At 50.5% G+C, this 14,418-nt stretch overlaps 1 protein-coding gene across 8 annotated transcripts in view; it reads right to left on the reverse strand.

The window, feature by feature from the left end:
- Nucleotides 1-13,879, reverse strand: part of LOC126521214 (uncharacterized) — a 145,635-nt gene extending 131,756 nt beyond the window's left edge. For all 8 annotated transcript variants that reach the window (XM_050169837.2, XM_050169833.2, XM_050169835.2 and 5 more), the window contains exon 1: nucleotides 13,772-13,879. In XM_050169837.2, coding sequence (XP_050025794.1) covers nucleotides 13,772-13,817 — 46 coding nt within the window. In that variant the 5' untranslated portion in view covers nucleotides 13,818-13,879. The remainder of the gene's footprint in view (nucleotides 1-13,771) is intronic.
- Nucleotides 13,880-14,418: the final 539 nt, after the last annotated feature.

A 14,418-nucleotide genomic window follows, 5' to 3' on the forward strand; every position in this document is an offset into this window, starting at 1 on the left:
CGCGACAGTACATCGGCCACGCTTTCTGCAATAAAGTTCACATAGCAGTGTAAGGTTCCAAGCATTCATAATGGAGATGGTTAAATGAACAACAAATGGAAACATTGCGGCGTTCTGCAAACTACCGCGGCGATAATCGGCAAGCAGCAGTGAAGACCGAGGCGGCTCAGCCGGGCAATGAGTATACATCGGCGAGGAGTAGGGAATGAAGTGGGCGCAGAAGACGCAAGGACGGCGACAAAATGAGGAACACTACATAATCAAAACATTCACGAAGGAAATCACTAAATGACATAGCGAACTTAAGAAAGACCGTTACGGAGAAATGCGACCAAGTGCCCGAAATCCATTTCCTGCCACACGTGCGGGCGCAAGTGCACTACGAACGCAATTTTCCCCCCACGCTTTTCTCACAGCCGGTCGACCTCTGCACGTTCCGTTCACGGCTTTAAGTGAATATTTTATTTTAAAAGCGAACCGTACGCAATTTTCTTGAATTCTAACATTTGGCCTAAGCCACTCTGGAGTCGTTATAGCAGTGTGCCACTGTGACAGAGGCGCTACAAAAGCCTTAAATGTATTTAGATATATGTCGTACTTCTCTGTGCGAACACTTCTTCTCGTGATTTGTGCGGTGCGTAAACAAAGATTGCGTGTGATCACTCGTTGCACAGGACGAACACTGCACTGATCGCAATTAGTTTAATAGCATCACGAATGCTCCGCTTATTAACACCGATTCCAACATGTGCGTTAGTATACACAATTTCTGTCACAAGCGCGACAGGCATTTCGTACAGAGCAGCTACATCAAAGCGCAATGGACGCTGCGCGGCCGAGCGAGACTCGGTCGGGGCCTCGCGACCCAACGATGGAGAAAAATGGTTCCTCTGAAAGTGGCGCACGACTGTGCGGCACCGAACGTGAATGGAAAACAGGCCCCACGCCCGCGCGCCATTCTGCAGACCACGCCCCCCACATAGAAACCGGCATTCTCTCTCACGGGGAGGGGCGTCACCTTTCCGCCTCGCACCAAGGACGTCCAAGGCCGTCGTGTCTAGCAGGCGAGTGTCCGGCCCGTCGGCGAAGCACCGCGAGCTCAGTCAAGGGGGGGACGGACAACGCACGCGTCGTGTGGCCCCGGTGGTTTTATAGCCAGCGCTGTTTTTTCAGAATAGTGAAGCTATACCGCACTGCTGTGGCTACATTTACCCATAAGCAGATCTGCCCGCTCAAACTTGAGAACGCTGCCTTACTGTAGTATGCAAGTTTTACGCATTCATCCAAACCAACTCGCCAAACTATCCATCACTGTACAGTTCAATCCTGTGTCGGATGGCGGCAGTCAAGCAACCATGGAAGTCCCACCGCAAATGTGCTCGCACCACTGGCGAGAAGTGCGTGGACGACACGATACCTCGGCCCCGGCAGAGCACTGCCCCATCAGCGTTCGCATGGCCGGGCTGCACAACGGCAACGCCACTGCACACGTGGCAAAGAACGAGTCGACCAAGTCGCACTTGACTATCCTTTCGCAAGGCCGCATTCCACAACCTCGACGCGAAACGCCAGACACCAACCGCTCGTTGCAAAAATAACAAACGCTGCCACCGCACACGACGGTAGCCGTTCGTGCGTTCCAGAATACGATCGCCCCTGCGAATTAATACTAGTTCGCGCAAACGTGAATGGCGTGCGAAAAAAAGCAAGCGGGCGCCTTCGGAACGAAAGACTGCAGTCGCAGAGGCACCCCCGTTTCGGGCGTATAACGAACACGTCTAATGCCTACAATTTTCCAGGAGCGCAGACAAGTGCCATTATGTTTTCGGAGAGTTCTGCGGCAGTAGTTCCCGTTACGTTTTTCTCAGGCATATCTTCGCGAGCGATCTTCTTGATACGGCCAGAACCGGTTTGTGGGCAGGCAGTGGACGGCGCCGTCGCCGGCTCCCTGCCGCGGAACCCAGGCGCGTACGCCAGACGACCTGCGCTCGCTTCAAATGTGACGGCAGATCTATCGCGCCGCTCACTACACGAGTCTCCGTGCAGGGCTCATTACCACCGCATTGTTGCCCTGGTTTGTCCTCGGCGTATTTGCTGTACCAAGTTTTGTGCAATAGGTCAAAGTGGGACTTGGTTCCTCGAAGAGGCAGGACGTCTGTCGAGTAAGCTCCTGAACAACACTTAGCCATGCGGTGAACGCGGTTTAAATCGACCTCAAAGAGGTGCGACATAATGCTAGCGCATTGCTCTCGCATTTACCGCAGAATGTTTTCCATACATCGTGGTGCGACATGTCAATCGCCACAGACAAACAAGCAGCAAGTCCAGAGGTAGGTCACGTGACGCACGCACGCAACCGGAAGACAGTGTTATCTAAAGTGGGCGCCAACGCAAGCGAAACAAGTCGCGTGTGGCTGATGATGAGGAAGAGCCATGACGGAGGGGCAAGCACGTACCCAGGGCGGGGGGCAGCCCCCCCCCCCCCCAAAGTTAAGCGCCCCCCTTCCTCGCCCACGCCACCACTCCTCACACACATTCCTAAAGCGCAGCCAAATCAATCTCGAAACTCGACGGTGATTTCGCGGTCGACATTTTGCTGCCTTTTTCACTCCTTTTGGATGGCGGTAGTTATCGGCGTCTCCTGGGTTGTGAAGGCCGGTTCTCTCGTCGATTCGGTTAAGCGCGCGATTAACTCGAGATGCGTTCAGTTATCACCATCTATTGCAACGGTAACGCGCATCGCTGTTGCTTCGTTAGTTCAACCTTTTGTTTAGACTGACCTAGGGACCGGGAAAAGGATTCAGTTCGTAGTCGGCTGGTCTGTATGCTCGTGCGACGAGTTGAGGCCGGAGAAAACGCCAATTGCGTTTCGTTTTCTTTTGCTTCATTATTTCCTCGAGTGACGGCTCGCCGCGACGCTGGCAGATCCTCGGAAGCATATACCCGTGACATGGGTTAGATATAAAGAGGGAAATAAAACCACGCGAAACAGCGTCCATCATCAAACCCTGCACAACCCTTAAACCTATAAGCAACATATCTGTCACCCGTTACCTCGTCTGGTTTTTCTCCAATTGTACAGCACTTCTCGCGCAAAATCGGCAAGTGGAAACAAGAGTCGCAAAAAGTTGAGAAATTAAGCGATCTACTAAGCGCGAGAGCCGAAGCAACAGCCAAACAGGAAGGAAAAGCGAGAATCCCCAAATGTAACGGTTGTTTGTGAAAATATTTATGCATCAACATATTTTACTTCAAAAAAAGAAAGTACAGAAAACGCCGCTGGAAGGGGAGAACGCGTGTGTTTTGAATGACGCTTCTACAGTTACCAGTCGAGCCGCCTGACGTTGCCACTTCTCTGTTGTGCTTATGTGGATCTTTTTCTAACCTTCGGCCGCAGGGCGCAGTACGTCTAGAACCGCAGCGTCCTGCGCTCTACGCGGTCGTACGGGACCGGCAGCCACGCATCGTTACGCGACTTTCCAAGCAACAATACGAGTCGCTTTTGGCACTTGGTAGAGCAGCAAATGAGGGATCAAAATGAACTGTGATTGTTCGGCAAATATATATTTCTCCAATTTTTCCAGAGATAATTAAAGGTACGCTACTAGAAATCTTTATTTTAGACTTTCGCTTGTTTACTTGTTCTTGGAAGTGTTCTTCGTGCACTTCTTCTGGCAGTGCTTTTCCTGCGCGAGTCCATTTGGTGTGGTTCCTTGTTTGTCAAGTAAAGGAGAGGTGTATCTCACAGGCGTACCTGTGAGATACACCTTATTTCATTTCTCCGTTCAGGGTTCAGGCGTATTTATGGCGAACGGTGCCCATCATTTACGTTTGTACTAGTAAAGGTACTCCCCCCACCCTCATTTGCATAGAAAAGATACCTTGGGTTGGGCCTCCCCCCGAAAAACATACTGTGTGTGTGCCTGGGGAGGGATAATTCGCAGCTGTATGGTGGGGCGGCTGGTTAGTGCAACAAAGTGAGCGTACAGCAATGATAATTCTCTATGCTAAGTGGGTACCGTTTGGTTGAATATGATGCGATGCGATGACACACGCACAAAGGGGGCGCTTCGACTACGAGCTTCCAGAGGATTGCATGGCCATAGCGCTTGTCCCCCCGTGTGTGCTTCTTTGTAACCCCTGCCAAAATGTTACGGGGAGAAAAGATGCTTGACAGTATATTTACAAAATATATACAACGGGCAGATGACCGGCATACAAGATGGAGCCCGTGCGCGCGACTATCGGCGATCGTCGTCAGTCCTCTCATCATCGTTCGCAGCGCCTCGTAGCAATATGTTTAAGTTTGCGCTGCTGTGTGACCTTGATGCAAGACCAACTGGCCCAATCTTTCACCTAACTGAGCTTCCACAGAGTGTTATCCTTCGCTTTAGCTGCACGCACTCGTGATGCCTAGAAATAGTGAGTGAGCCGTTAAACTCTAACAGGCGCTGCGAGCCAGTCAGAACATCCGGTCTGCCAAGTGACAAGCCATGACCTACATACTGACGACGACGAACTAGCAGTCATCTTTTGGAATCTCTGCCTGTGCCAAATTACAGAAGCGATGCAGTCCCAGATGAAAGATAATTGTGAAGAAAAAAATGACTACACCATCTTGTGTAATTCTGCAAGAGTGTGACATTTCCTTCTAGTCAGTGGACCGACATTCAACATATAAGTTCAGCCACCATTCGAATTCGACAGTCAGGCAAGCTAGCAGCGCGGTTCTCTCATTTGTAATTATTTACGCTTACTTTCATTAAAATTCTAATGTGTTAAGATTACTGTCGTGGCTGCAGAAATGTTCTCTCTGTTTAGTACTTACACTTTTCCTTATTGAAGGTTTTTTTAACATACGTTGGCGGCTTTGCTAAAAAAAAAAAAGACGTATTCTAGCGGCTACTTAGGACACTTTTTGGCGGAATTCTTGACAACCAAGGTGGCAACACTGGCTACTTGGCCCCTTTGTACCTCGAGGTCATCAACTAATTGTCTATTTTTACTGTAATATATATGGTATTCAGTGATTACCGTTAGCCGCGATTACCCAGTGACGAAAAATGAGTAGAAAATCTTGTCTGTGATTACTAGGATGCAGCGTCTCAACTTGCCGCCATAGAGCATCCATGTCGGACGAAAGGTCAGCGCAGTTGTGGCCACTCTATAGCTATGCCGGTGTGTCCTTCCACACAGAGGGAATTCAGACATCCATGACGAGCGGGTAACAGCGACAAAACAGTCACGCTACAACGCTCCACCCCAGCGTCGCCGACAGCGGTCGCTAGGTGTGCGAATAAAGCGAGAGCGCTATTCCAAACGACGACACACGCTTCACCGCCTGTCCGAGTAACGTTACGCGCCGAGCTTCGCCCAACTCCAGCTCACGAATGTTCCCGCCTCACCTCCACTCATATACAAAACAAGCGCACTTGGACATTTCCACATCTCGGACACTTTTGCCCCGTGGTAAGCGATCGGAATTGTCACCGCGAATGTTTATTGCGTCCCTCCCAATTTGCTTCCACCGCTCGATAGAGGTTCCGTGTTCTGGCGCACTGTCAACTGCGCAAAGCTTTAGCGCAGGGGCGCCTAAAGTCGGGGAAGGAATTCCTTCGCACGCTTTCTCCACGAGGAGGAAGGCGGTTTCCCGTCGAAGGCAAGGCGAGCCCTAGCGCGGCGGAGTGCGCCTTCCTAACCTTAATCGGCGGATTAGCGCAGCGTCGAGAAAAGCGACCGCTTTCCCCGCACGCGCCGACCGCCAGCCTGGCTGCTCATGGACGGAGGCACACGGCACAGGCCATGCCCGGCCGTGCGGCGAGGACGAAACAATCGACTTTGTTCCTGACCCGCCTTCTCCAAAGAGAGGGCTCCGCTCTCATTCCGACGCCTCGCAGCTGCTGTTTCCCGGCCGGCACCACGGCTCCGCCTTCGTGCACCTTCTTGCGTTCCTGGCGGACGCGGGGCTGTCGTGCAAATTGTGAATGCGCCGCATGGCTACCGCTGACAGCGGTACCTGACGGTACCGAGCTTCGCGATCGCCTCGACCGTCTCTTGCTTTTTTCTTTCGTCTTTATGTCCCCCTCCCCGAGACGCTGAGTCGTGCTCCCTAAAATAGAGCCTCTCCACACTCTCTCGCACAGCAAAGGCCACCAATCGCGACCCGCGCACGGTTCGGAAACGCGGAGGCATGCGCCGCTTTCACACTGTGAAGTACATACTGCACACTAGACGGTGCAATAAGACGCCGCTGAAGTCCGTTGACACCGTGGCGGCGTCGGGAGGCCGTATCCACTAAGGAAGACGCGATTACTTTTACAAGCACAGCTGTTGACACGCTCGTTTAGAAAAATGAAACAATCGGCCGGCTCGACCGATTCCTCCGGCTCTGAACTTCTTTAGTGCAACAGCAGTTCATCGTTCCAACGATACCAACTATGTGCAAAACGCCTGTGATAACTATATCCCAACTGTGTATGCATGTAACGACGCCGGGGGCGGTGGCAATAAGAACACACCCGCTGCGCGTCGGAAACAACAACAATAATCCGATAACACATCTCTAGCAAGGAAAGAGTCAGAAGCGCAATTTCCGGCAGGAGAATATCATGAAACTATTTGGCCTACATCTGACCACGAAAGCTTCCGCGAGTGTATTCCGATAACGAACCTCTCAGTTCTACGTCACAAGGGTTGGCTGCGACTAACTTTCGTTTTCCAGCTGATCACGCCGTCCGAAAACATCTCCGGTCATAAGGCACACCAGAAAAAAAGAAAACCTACGCGTGGCCCATGAGTCGTTGTGGTGTGAACCTCTCCTCTTGTCCTTTGTGTTTTTGACTGGTTTTTTCGTTCAAGTATGTACCAACTGGCCCAGATTTCAACCCTTCTCCCCATGAGGGACAACGTACACTTCGGATCATTGTCGGACACCTGCGTTTCCAACAACAGGCACGGCCATTCTGTTCCACCGGCGTTTTAGCATTCCTCTCGCGCATCATCCTGCGTCCGGCCCAGCTGCGTACTGAACCTCGGGCACGTTAGTACGGCGCAGCTTCCCCGAGTGGGATTTTCAGTTCCGCATTCGCTGGCCAGTTGCACATTGAGCGGCCAAGAACCGAGACCCGCGGCGCCAGCAGCCTCCAAGCGTCGACGTCTTGCCGGGCGATGAGGCACGGCGAGACCAGCCGAGCCTCGGCGCCTATCGCACACCGTGATGAAGCCGGCCCTCTGCGGGGCGAGGGAGGAATGAATGCACTCCCCGGAATCGTCGACGGTAGGAGCGTCAAGTTGTGGAGCCACCACAAGAAGATAGACAGAACGCAGGTGGAGAGAATTTAAGCGCGCAGGGATCCTAAGTGCGGTAACGAATAAAACAAATGAACGGCGCAAGTGGTATTCTGAAGTTTATATATATATATATATATATATATATATATATATATATATATATATATATATATGGGCGAAATAATGAATGCGATAGCAATATTTCAGAAAATTACACTTAGTGTGAGACTCACAACTGTAGTGGCAGTATGAATCGAAGTCAACTTAAGCTGACTGAGTAAAAACGAGTTGTTGTGCTAGGGGTCCTCTGATTGAATCATGGACAAATCGGAAAAATTCGTTTGTGTTTATTAAAAAAAAAAAAGCCAGCGACTTGCTTGGCGAATTTACCACCGCTTTTCCGTATCGGGTCGTGGGCCGGTGGTGCACAGCCGCAACGATGAACGTGCGTCATTTCAATGTGAGAGCTCAGTTATTGTCGCACGTTAACTCGAAAAAAAAGGGGGTACCAGCGAAACACAAAGGACGTGCACACAAGGAAAAGGCACGGACGGACGCTGATGAGCCTGAGATGACTTACGATGAGAGGCGTGCGCTGTCGGTGTTTTGTTTCGTGAGATTTGTTTGTCGGCTTGCATTCTCAAAATTCTGAGATATGATGCTGTCAAGAATGTAGGACCTGGTATGAGTAACTTTAGTGATAGAATGGGGTAGCAATATAACTCGCATATGACGCATGTAACATAGCAGGGCGTGGCATATAGCATACATATACCTAAATATATGCGGAATCTCACGGCGAAACCGACGGCAAAAATTCGCTTGGAGTGTCCATATAAGTGCTCTCGCAATAAAAGAAAAATGAAAGAGCCTAATTGAAACGCGATTATCGCCTCGCAAGCGGCGAATCGTGTGAGAGCAAGGTAAGACGACCGGGCCGCACACAAGGGGAAACCGCGCGTTGGACGGCGTCTCGCTGGTGGTGGACGACCACAACGAGCGCGACCCGTCACGCGCAGCTGCGAGAGGGGAGGGACACTGCGCAGAACGGCGGCAGCGTGCGTCCGAAGGCGGGATGCAGACTGGCAGCGTATTCCGGTGCCTGCGACACGCGGAATTCGGTGCCTTCGTGGCCATTTCCCAACTTGACCGAACAACGCCGTTTACGCGGAATTCCTGACCAGTTTTTTAAACTCTCGTCTATCCACTGCTCGTAGCCTTCGACGGCGCTGGGAAAACTCGGCTGCCCATAACACGCTGGTCATACGGGAAGTGTCTTTCACGTGGTCAGCTTTGTAAGCCCAATTATCTCCTTCAGATCGGCAATTATGCCAAAATGTTTAGCTTCCACCGTATATCGAGCAAACACGTTCTCAGCCGAACCGATGGCCAAACTAGGCTCCCAACAATGGCCGAGAGAACGTGTGTGAAACTCACCGACGTGGGCGAGGAATCGCTGGAGCCGCGGCACTCGCTGCGCGCCTTATCCGGATCTTCCGCCTGCACACCTTCGTCGAGGAGCAGAATCTCGACAGCGCGCGCACTGGGCCGCCGCTGTGCAGCCGCATTCACGACGCGCCACACATGCGCGCACTGCGTTACTTGCTCGTAGTCGACCCGTACCCCGCGACATTTACTAAGACTATACTGCGAGAGCGCCGGGGTACAAGCGCTTCCATGTCACACAGTCGCCGGACTTGGTGCTGATCAGCGCAACTCATGCTTATGACGTTAGGAATTAAAGGGACTGACAACTGGCCAAAATGTGTTGTGAGGCGTTGACGGAAATGACATGAGCATGACTTATAGTGAGAGAATCCAGGAAGCTGTTCGCGATTTAAGTAGGCATTAGAATTTTAAATCGGTAGAGTCTGAAAAGACGAGTAAGTGGCGAGGCCTGGCAGTGAAATCTCGACACTTCGGATGTATTCTATGAGATTACTGTACGTAAGTCACCTGTTATTAAGTACAGCATAATTATTGCTTAAAATTGCAGTTGGCATACAATTAGACACTCGCGCTTTATTCTATGCTTCGGAAATTAAAAGTGACGGCAATACGCTAAACTGCGTACCACGGGTAAAAGCGGCGCTTCGTTTTCGATCCGACTGGTTAAATATACCAAAGCCGTTGGACCGAAAACCAGGAAAACACGTAGCTATTGTCGCAGAAATATTTTAACACTTCTGAAAACGTCAATCACAGGAACATTGACTTGATAAACAAAATTGTACTTTCTCATAGCTACGGCCGCACTTGTCTGCCCCTCACTAATGCCGACGTATAATCGCTATCGCGCTCACCATCACCGTTTTCATCATGCTTCCAGTGAACGACTACATCCTCACTGCACATCGAAAAAGTATGATAAAGGATGTTCCACGGCATTTTCCGCGTTGACATAATCTCGACCACGTGAGGTGGGTCTTCACCGCAGGAATAGGGAAACGACGACGAAGCCGGGCATAGTGATGATGAAAAAAAAAAAAAGTTGAAAGGATTGTATGCACTCCATTGGTACGTGGATGTGACTCTCATCTGAGTCGTGAGCGGTTCTGATTAACACGGGGGCCAGCACGGCCTTAAATAACACCTTGCGGTACTGTGGTCGTCGCCGTCTTCTGCCGGAGCCTGTGGAGCCTGCCGTCGCCGTCCATCCTTTTGTGTCAGCTCGCGTGGACCGGGGTGGAGCCGTCTTGCCCTTCGGTTTGTCTTCCCTCGCCTTCCCCTCTGTGTCAGCTTGTGGAAGCGGGGAGGGGGGGGGGGGGGGGCTTGCCCTTTGGTTTGTCCTGCTTTTTCTACACTTTTGTGTCAGCTCGAGTGAAAAAGGGGTGACGCCGTTTTTCGGAGAAGAAGGCAATTACGTTGACATGGGGAAAGCCCGTTTGAATGGTTCTCACACTTGACAGGTCGAGCATAACAGCGTTACCACTTGATGATTAGACACTCTGACCGGTAAGCTTTCCATTGAACTAAAAAAAATGGTACCATGAAAATTGGTTGTCTGTCCCTTTCTGCTAATTAACTGAAGGTGTCATCGGGAACCGACAGCGCCGCCCGCAGTGCAGCGACTCGGTGCCGCTCCGATCACCCCTTTCTCGCCTGCGACACCTATCGGGCGTCGCAGAAAGAAGCAGCTGCCGACACTTGACGCCGGCCTTGGGAACAAAAGCATTGGCGAACTGGCCTTGTTTACAGTCATTTCTTCCCCATTTCATTTAGGTCCGCTTTGCCGCGTTGTATATAACGAGAAATGGCTGCGGCGGTGAACACTGACGTTAGCCGGGAAACGAATTACCAACCTCGCACATAGCAGCAGAACACGACTGCCTCCAGTGCACCGAAGAAAAAAAGAAATGTGGGCCTGGGAGTTTCATTATCAAACACGGCGCGACACTGAGTGATATAGGCCTTATTTCCGAAACATATTTCGCAAGCAACCGTGCAAACGTCCCGCACACCGTACGATACAAACGCGTTGAATGTCCCGATTCATTAAACTGAGCACATCAAACGACCGCAGAAATGCAAGCTGTTCTGTCCAATCGGCGACTCCATTACGCGCGTTCGCAAGCGCATCGCATCGCAATTTCCCTGGTGCGTCTCGCCGCTACAATAGCCACCACGATGGTCAAATGCACAATTCACGGTTCCTGCGGCTTTTGCAAGAAGTTTCAGACAAGGGTTTGTACAGGGGGCATCGACATTGCGCAATTAGCTCAACGACGGAATAACACACATTCTGAAAACTAAAATAAATAATAAAACATATTGTTTACTCCACAATGGCGAACTAAATGAACCATGGTGACTACACTAGAAGGTAACAGCGGTGAAAAAAATACAGCCACACCCGCTACATGGCAGCTTCCTCTTCCCACAACGTCGCTGCTGCAGCAATTAAAAGAGAAATGTCGTCAGCCGCAATTATCGCGCCTGTTCGGCCACACTTGTCAAGGTCGCCTTTTTTCCTTATCGTTTGCGCATCAGAGCAGCACAAATCCGACGCGTGCACTGGTTAACTCCTACCACGTGAAACAAGAAAATGGGAACGCTGCTTTGTTTACGTGCTTCCCAAACAAATTAACCTCCCTGCAAAAGTACAAACACCACACACTCATATCCTGTTGCGAGCTGTTCGACCGTCACTCGCAACACAGACACTAACGCAGTCGCATCAGCCGAACGTCAAACGAATAGAAGACGCACGCGAACAAAAGGAAAACTTCGTGACAATGGCCTCGAGGTGAGCGTCTCCGCGGAAGTCTCCATCCCAGTAGGGCGGCCAAAGCAAAGGCGGCGACCCCGAGGCATTCCGCCCCGGCACGACACGCGACGACCAAAGACAGCGAGAGAAACGCGCATGAGGCGACGCACAGGAAAAAATAAAGAAGAAATGCACGCGTGCCTATAACCGAAAAAACTTCCTCCTCGCCTTCCCGAAGCATTCTGTGCTCTGGTACTTGTTATGCACGCGAACACACACTACATCCACTGCTGCGGGGTTGCGATATATTGAGCGCCCACGGAGAGTCGGGGGTGAGCGAGGATATCTTGTCTCGCGTGGAGAACTATCAGCGCTGCCGAAGCTGCTCGCAGATATATTCCGTGACTCACTAAAAGAAGTCGCACGTACTGGCTAAGGGAACCTACTTGGTAGAGAGGTTTGCGTTGGGCGTGCCTTCCTGCGGACTCGGCCGGCGATCCCTTAACTTGAACCTTGACATTTCACGACGCCGGCACAGACCAGCCTCGGCACGCATGGTCTCCGAGGTCCCGGGCGAAAGTAGCAAAATAGCGGCGCCGCACAAGACACGGTCTCTGAAGACTAATAAACTAAATAGCGCCTTGAATACAACATATTCATGCAGACCGACTTACCAAGTGGTAATATTATGCAGCCAGACACTGTTCGCACACATTCAACGTTGGCACCACCGCGTCTAGTTCTTAATGACATCTCACTCGCACATCACCATGCGCACAATTATCTCGGTATTGACGCCAGCAACGCATCAGTGAATCATTCTCTTTACTCATCAAAAGCCATATCCCCTTCAAGCGCAGCGTGATAGTGCCTCAAAAGCAACAAAGTAGCGATGAAAATAACGATATTTAAACGCATTACATACTTCTTGCCACTTTTTGATTGGACCTGTGCTAATAGGTGTTTGGCAGGAAAGCCTGGGAGTGAGCCATCTCTGTAGGTACGCCGGCATGTAGCGGTTTCACATACGTTCTGCAGAAGTACGCGTTACATGATTCTGAAGACGCAAAAAATGCGGTGAAGCTAAATTTTCAATGGACAGAACTAATCGGTGTGACGCGAGTGTGTATGCAAGTGACACACGAGAAAAACTGTCGACAATTCTAAGTAAAATATAAACAGCGGCTTGAACAGGATCCGTCCAGCAGGAAATAAAACCTCTGCTGACAATCGCAACCGACGTTCGAGGCAACTAAATCCCGAAACCAACTCGCCCATGCCGGTCGAGAAAAAGGAGGCGCGTCGGAAATTAAAAAAGAAAGAAAATAAAGCTGTGACAAAGCGGGCAAGAAAGTTTAATTAGTGTCTGCACCAGCATAGTTAATGACGCCACAATCGCGGTGCATAAACAGGACGTCCGTGTTTCCTCTCAGACAGACGGCAAAGCAACGACGGCCATTTAGGCAATATTATGCGTGGCCGCGAAACACAGGGCTTCGTCTAGCTACATGCCAAGGGCAAATAATAGCAGTTGAAGTAAGGGAGAAACGCTAGGGCCAGAAAGCAGTCTACGATACAAAGCACTGGCGGGTGTTGCATCTCAAGCCCATGACGAAAGCTGCGGGAAAATGTTCGCACCGTCATAAACTATGCACACCAGCTGAAAAAGAAGCGGTGTTGGCGCACACCATTTGGCTACTTTTGGCGATCAAGGTGTGCGAGGCCGAGGACGACGTATGCGCATCCCGGAGCAGGTCAGAGCAGTGCTGGACCGGCATTTTCAGTTCGGAGTAGAAACGTAGCTAGCAAAACAGCAGTAAGAGGGAAGACGCTTCAGACTGCGCTTCTCGACATAATCATATGTCATGATGTCGCCAGTTAGAGCCCGCGATGACTACAGCAGTCTAGGCGCTGTCACATGCATTGCTCGTCAGGATCATTTCATATTGGCGTCAGCCAACGAGAACCGCATGCCACGAATTTGCTTGCAGAGGGACAGAGCTGCAAGCCGACAAGGAAAGATAGCGCCATCAACATTTTCCAGAGTCTCTCTGAAGACAAATTAAAGATGAGTACCGGCACGATCTAAGAAGCGGATCATTCGACGCAGTGAATGAAATACCATCGCAGATTTCTTTAGGGTTAACATAAGATGCCCGCCTTCGGTAATGCACAAGAAGACATGCGCGTAGAACGTGCTGCACTTTTGGCACTCATGAATACTGGCTGCTTGATGATGCCGTTTTGGAATCTCATACGAAAATCATGACTCACCAGAGGTATTTCTTTTCGGGCTGGCGAGCTGCGGATCATCCGCCATGTCAGATTTCAGATCAGCTGCGCATGCGTGTAAACATTTCTCACGCGACCACACCTACAGAACCAGCTCAGAAAACACCGCACCCCGTCGCTAGTGGTCATTTTGACTCTGGTGCGAGATGCGAAGCAAGTTAGTCAAAGCAGACGGCGCTGCAAAACAACCACATTTGTGAGGTAAGGACATTGATCAGAAACACATAAATAGTTACGTAAGTTGTGTATTCACATGCACATTTTAAGGTCAATAAAGTTAGTTGCATAGTTCGCAAATAAAAGAACATTTATATGAAGTCAAAGCTCATTTCTGGCTTGTCTGACCTCAAACAGTGAAAAATGCGCGGTAATTAAATATTGTGCTGCCACCTAACGGTAGAAAGAAGAGCGTTTTGCCGAACGTTCTCGCTAAACAATTTCGAGGCTTAACGTTATAGTGGTTGGTTAGTCCCCACAGGCGTGCCCCTCAACGACAAAAGTTTTTCACATATGAATGTTTGTAGCGCTAGTGCTACGACGTGAATTACCTCAATCGTTTATTCCGTAAAGACGCGAACAAATTCGCTTATAGTGCTGTGATATAAGACCACAAGCTATATAGCTAATAG

Source organism: Dermacentor andersoni, chromosome 6 (genome assembly GCF_023375885.2).
Source record: "Dermacentor andersoni chromosome 6, qqDerAnde1_hic_scaffold, whole genome shotgun sequence".
Taxonomy (NCBI): domain Eukaryota; kingdom Metazoa; phylum Arthropoda; class Arachnida; order Ixodida; family Ixodidae; genus Dermacentor; species Dermacentor andersoni.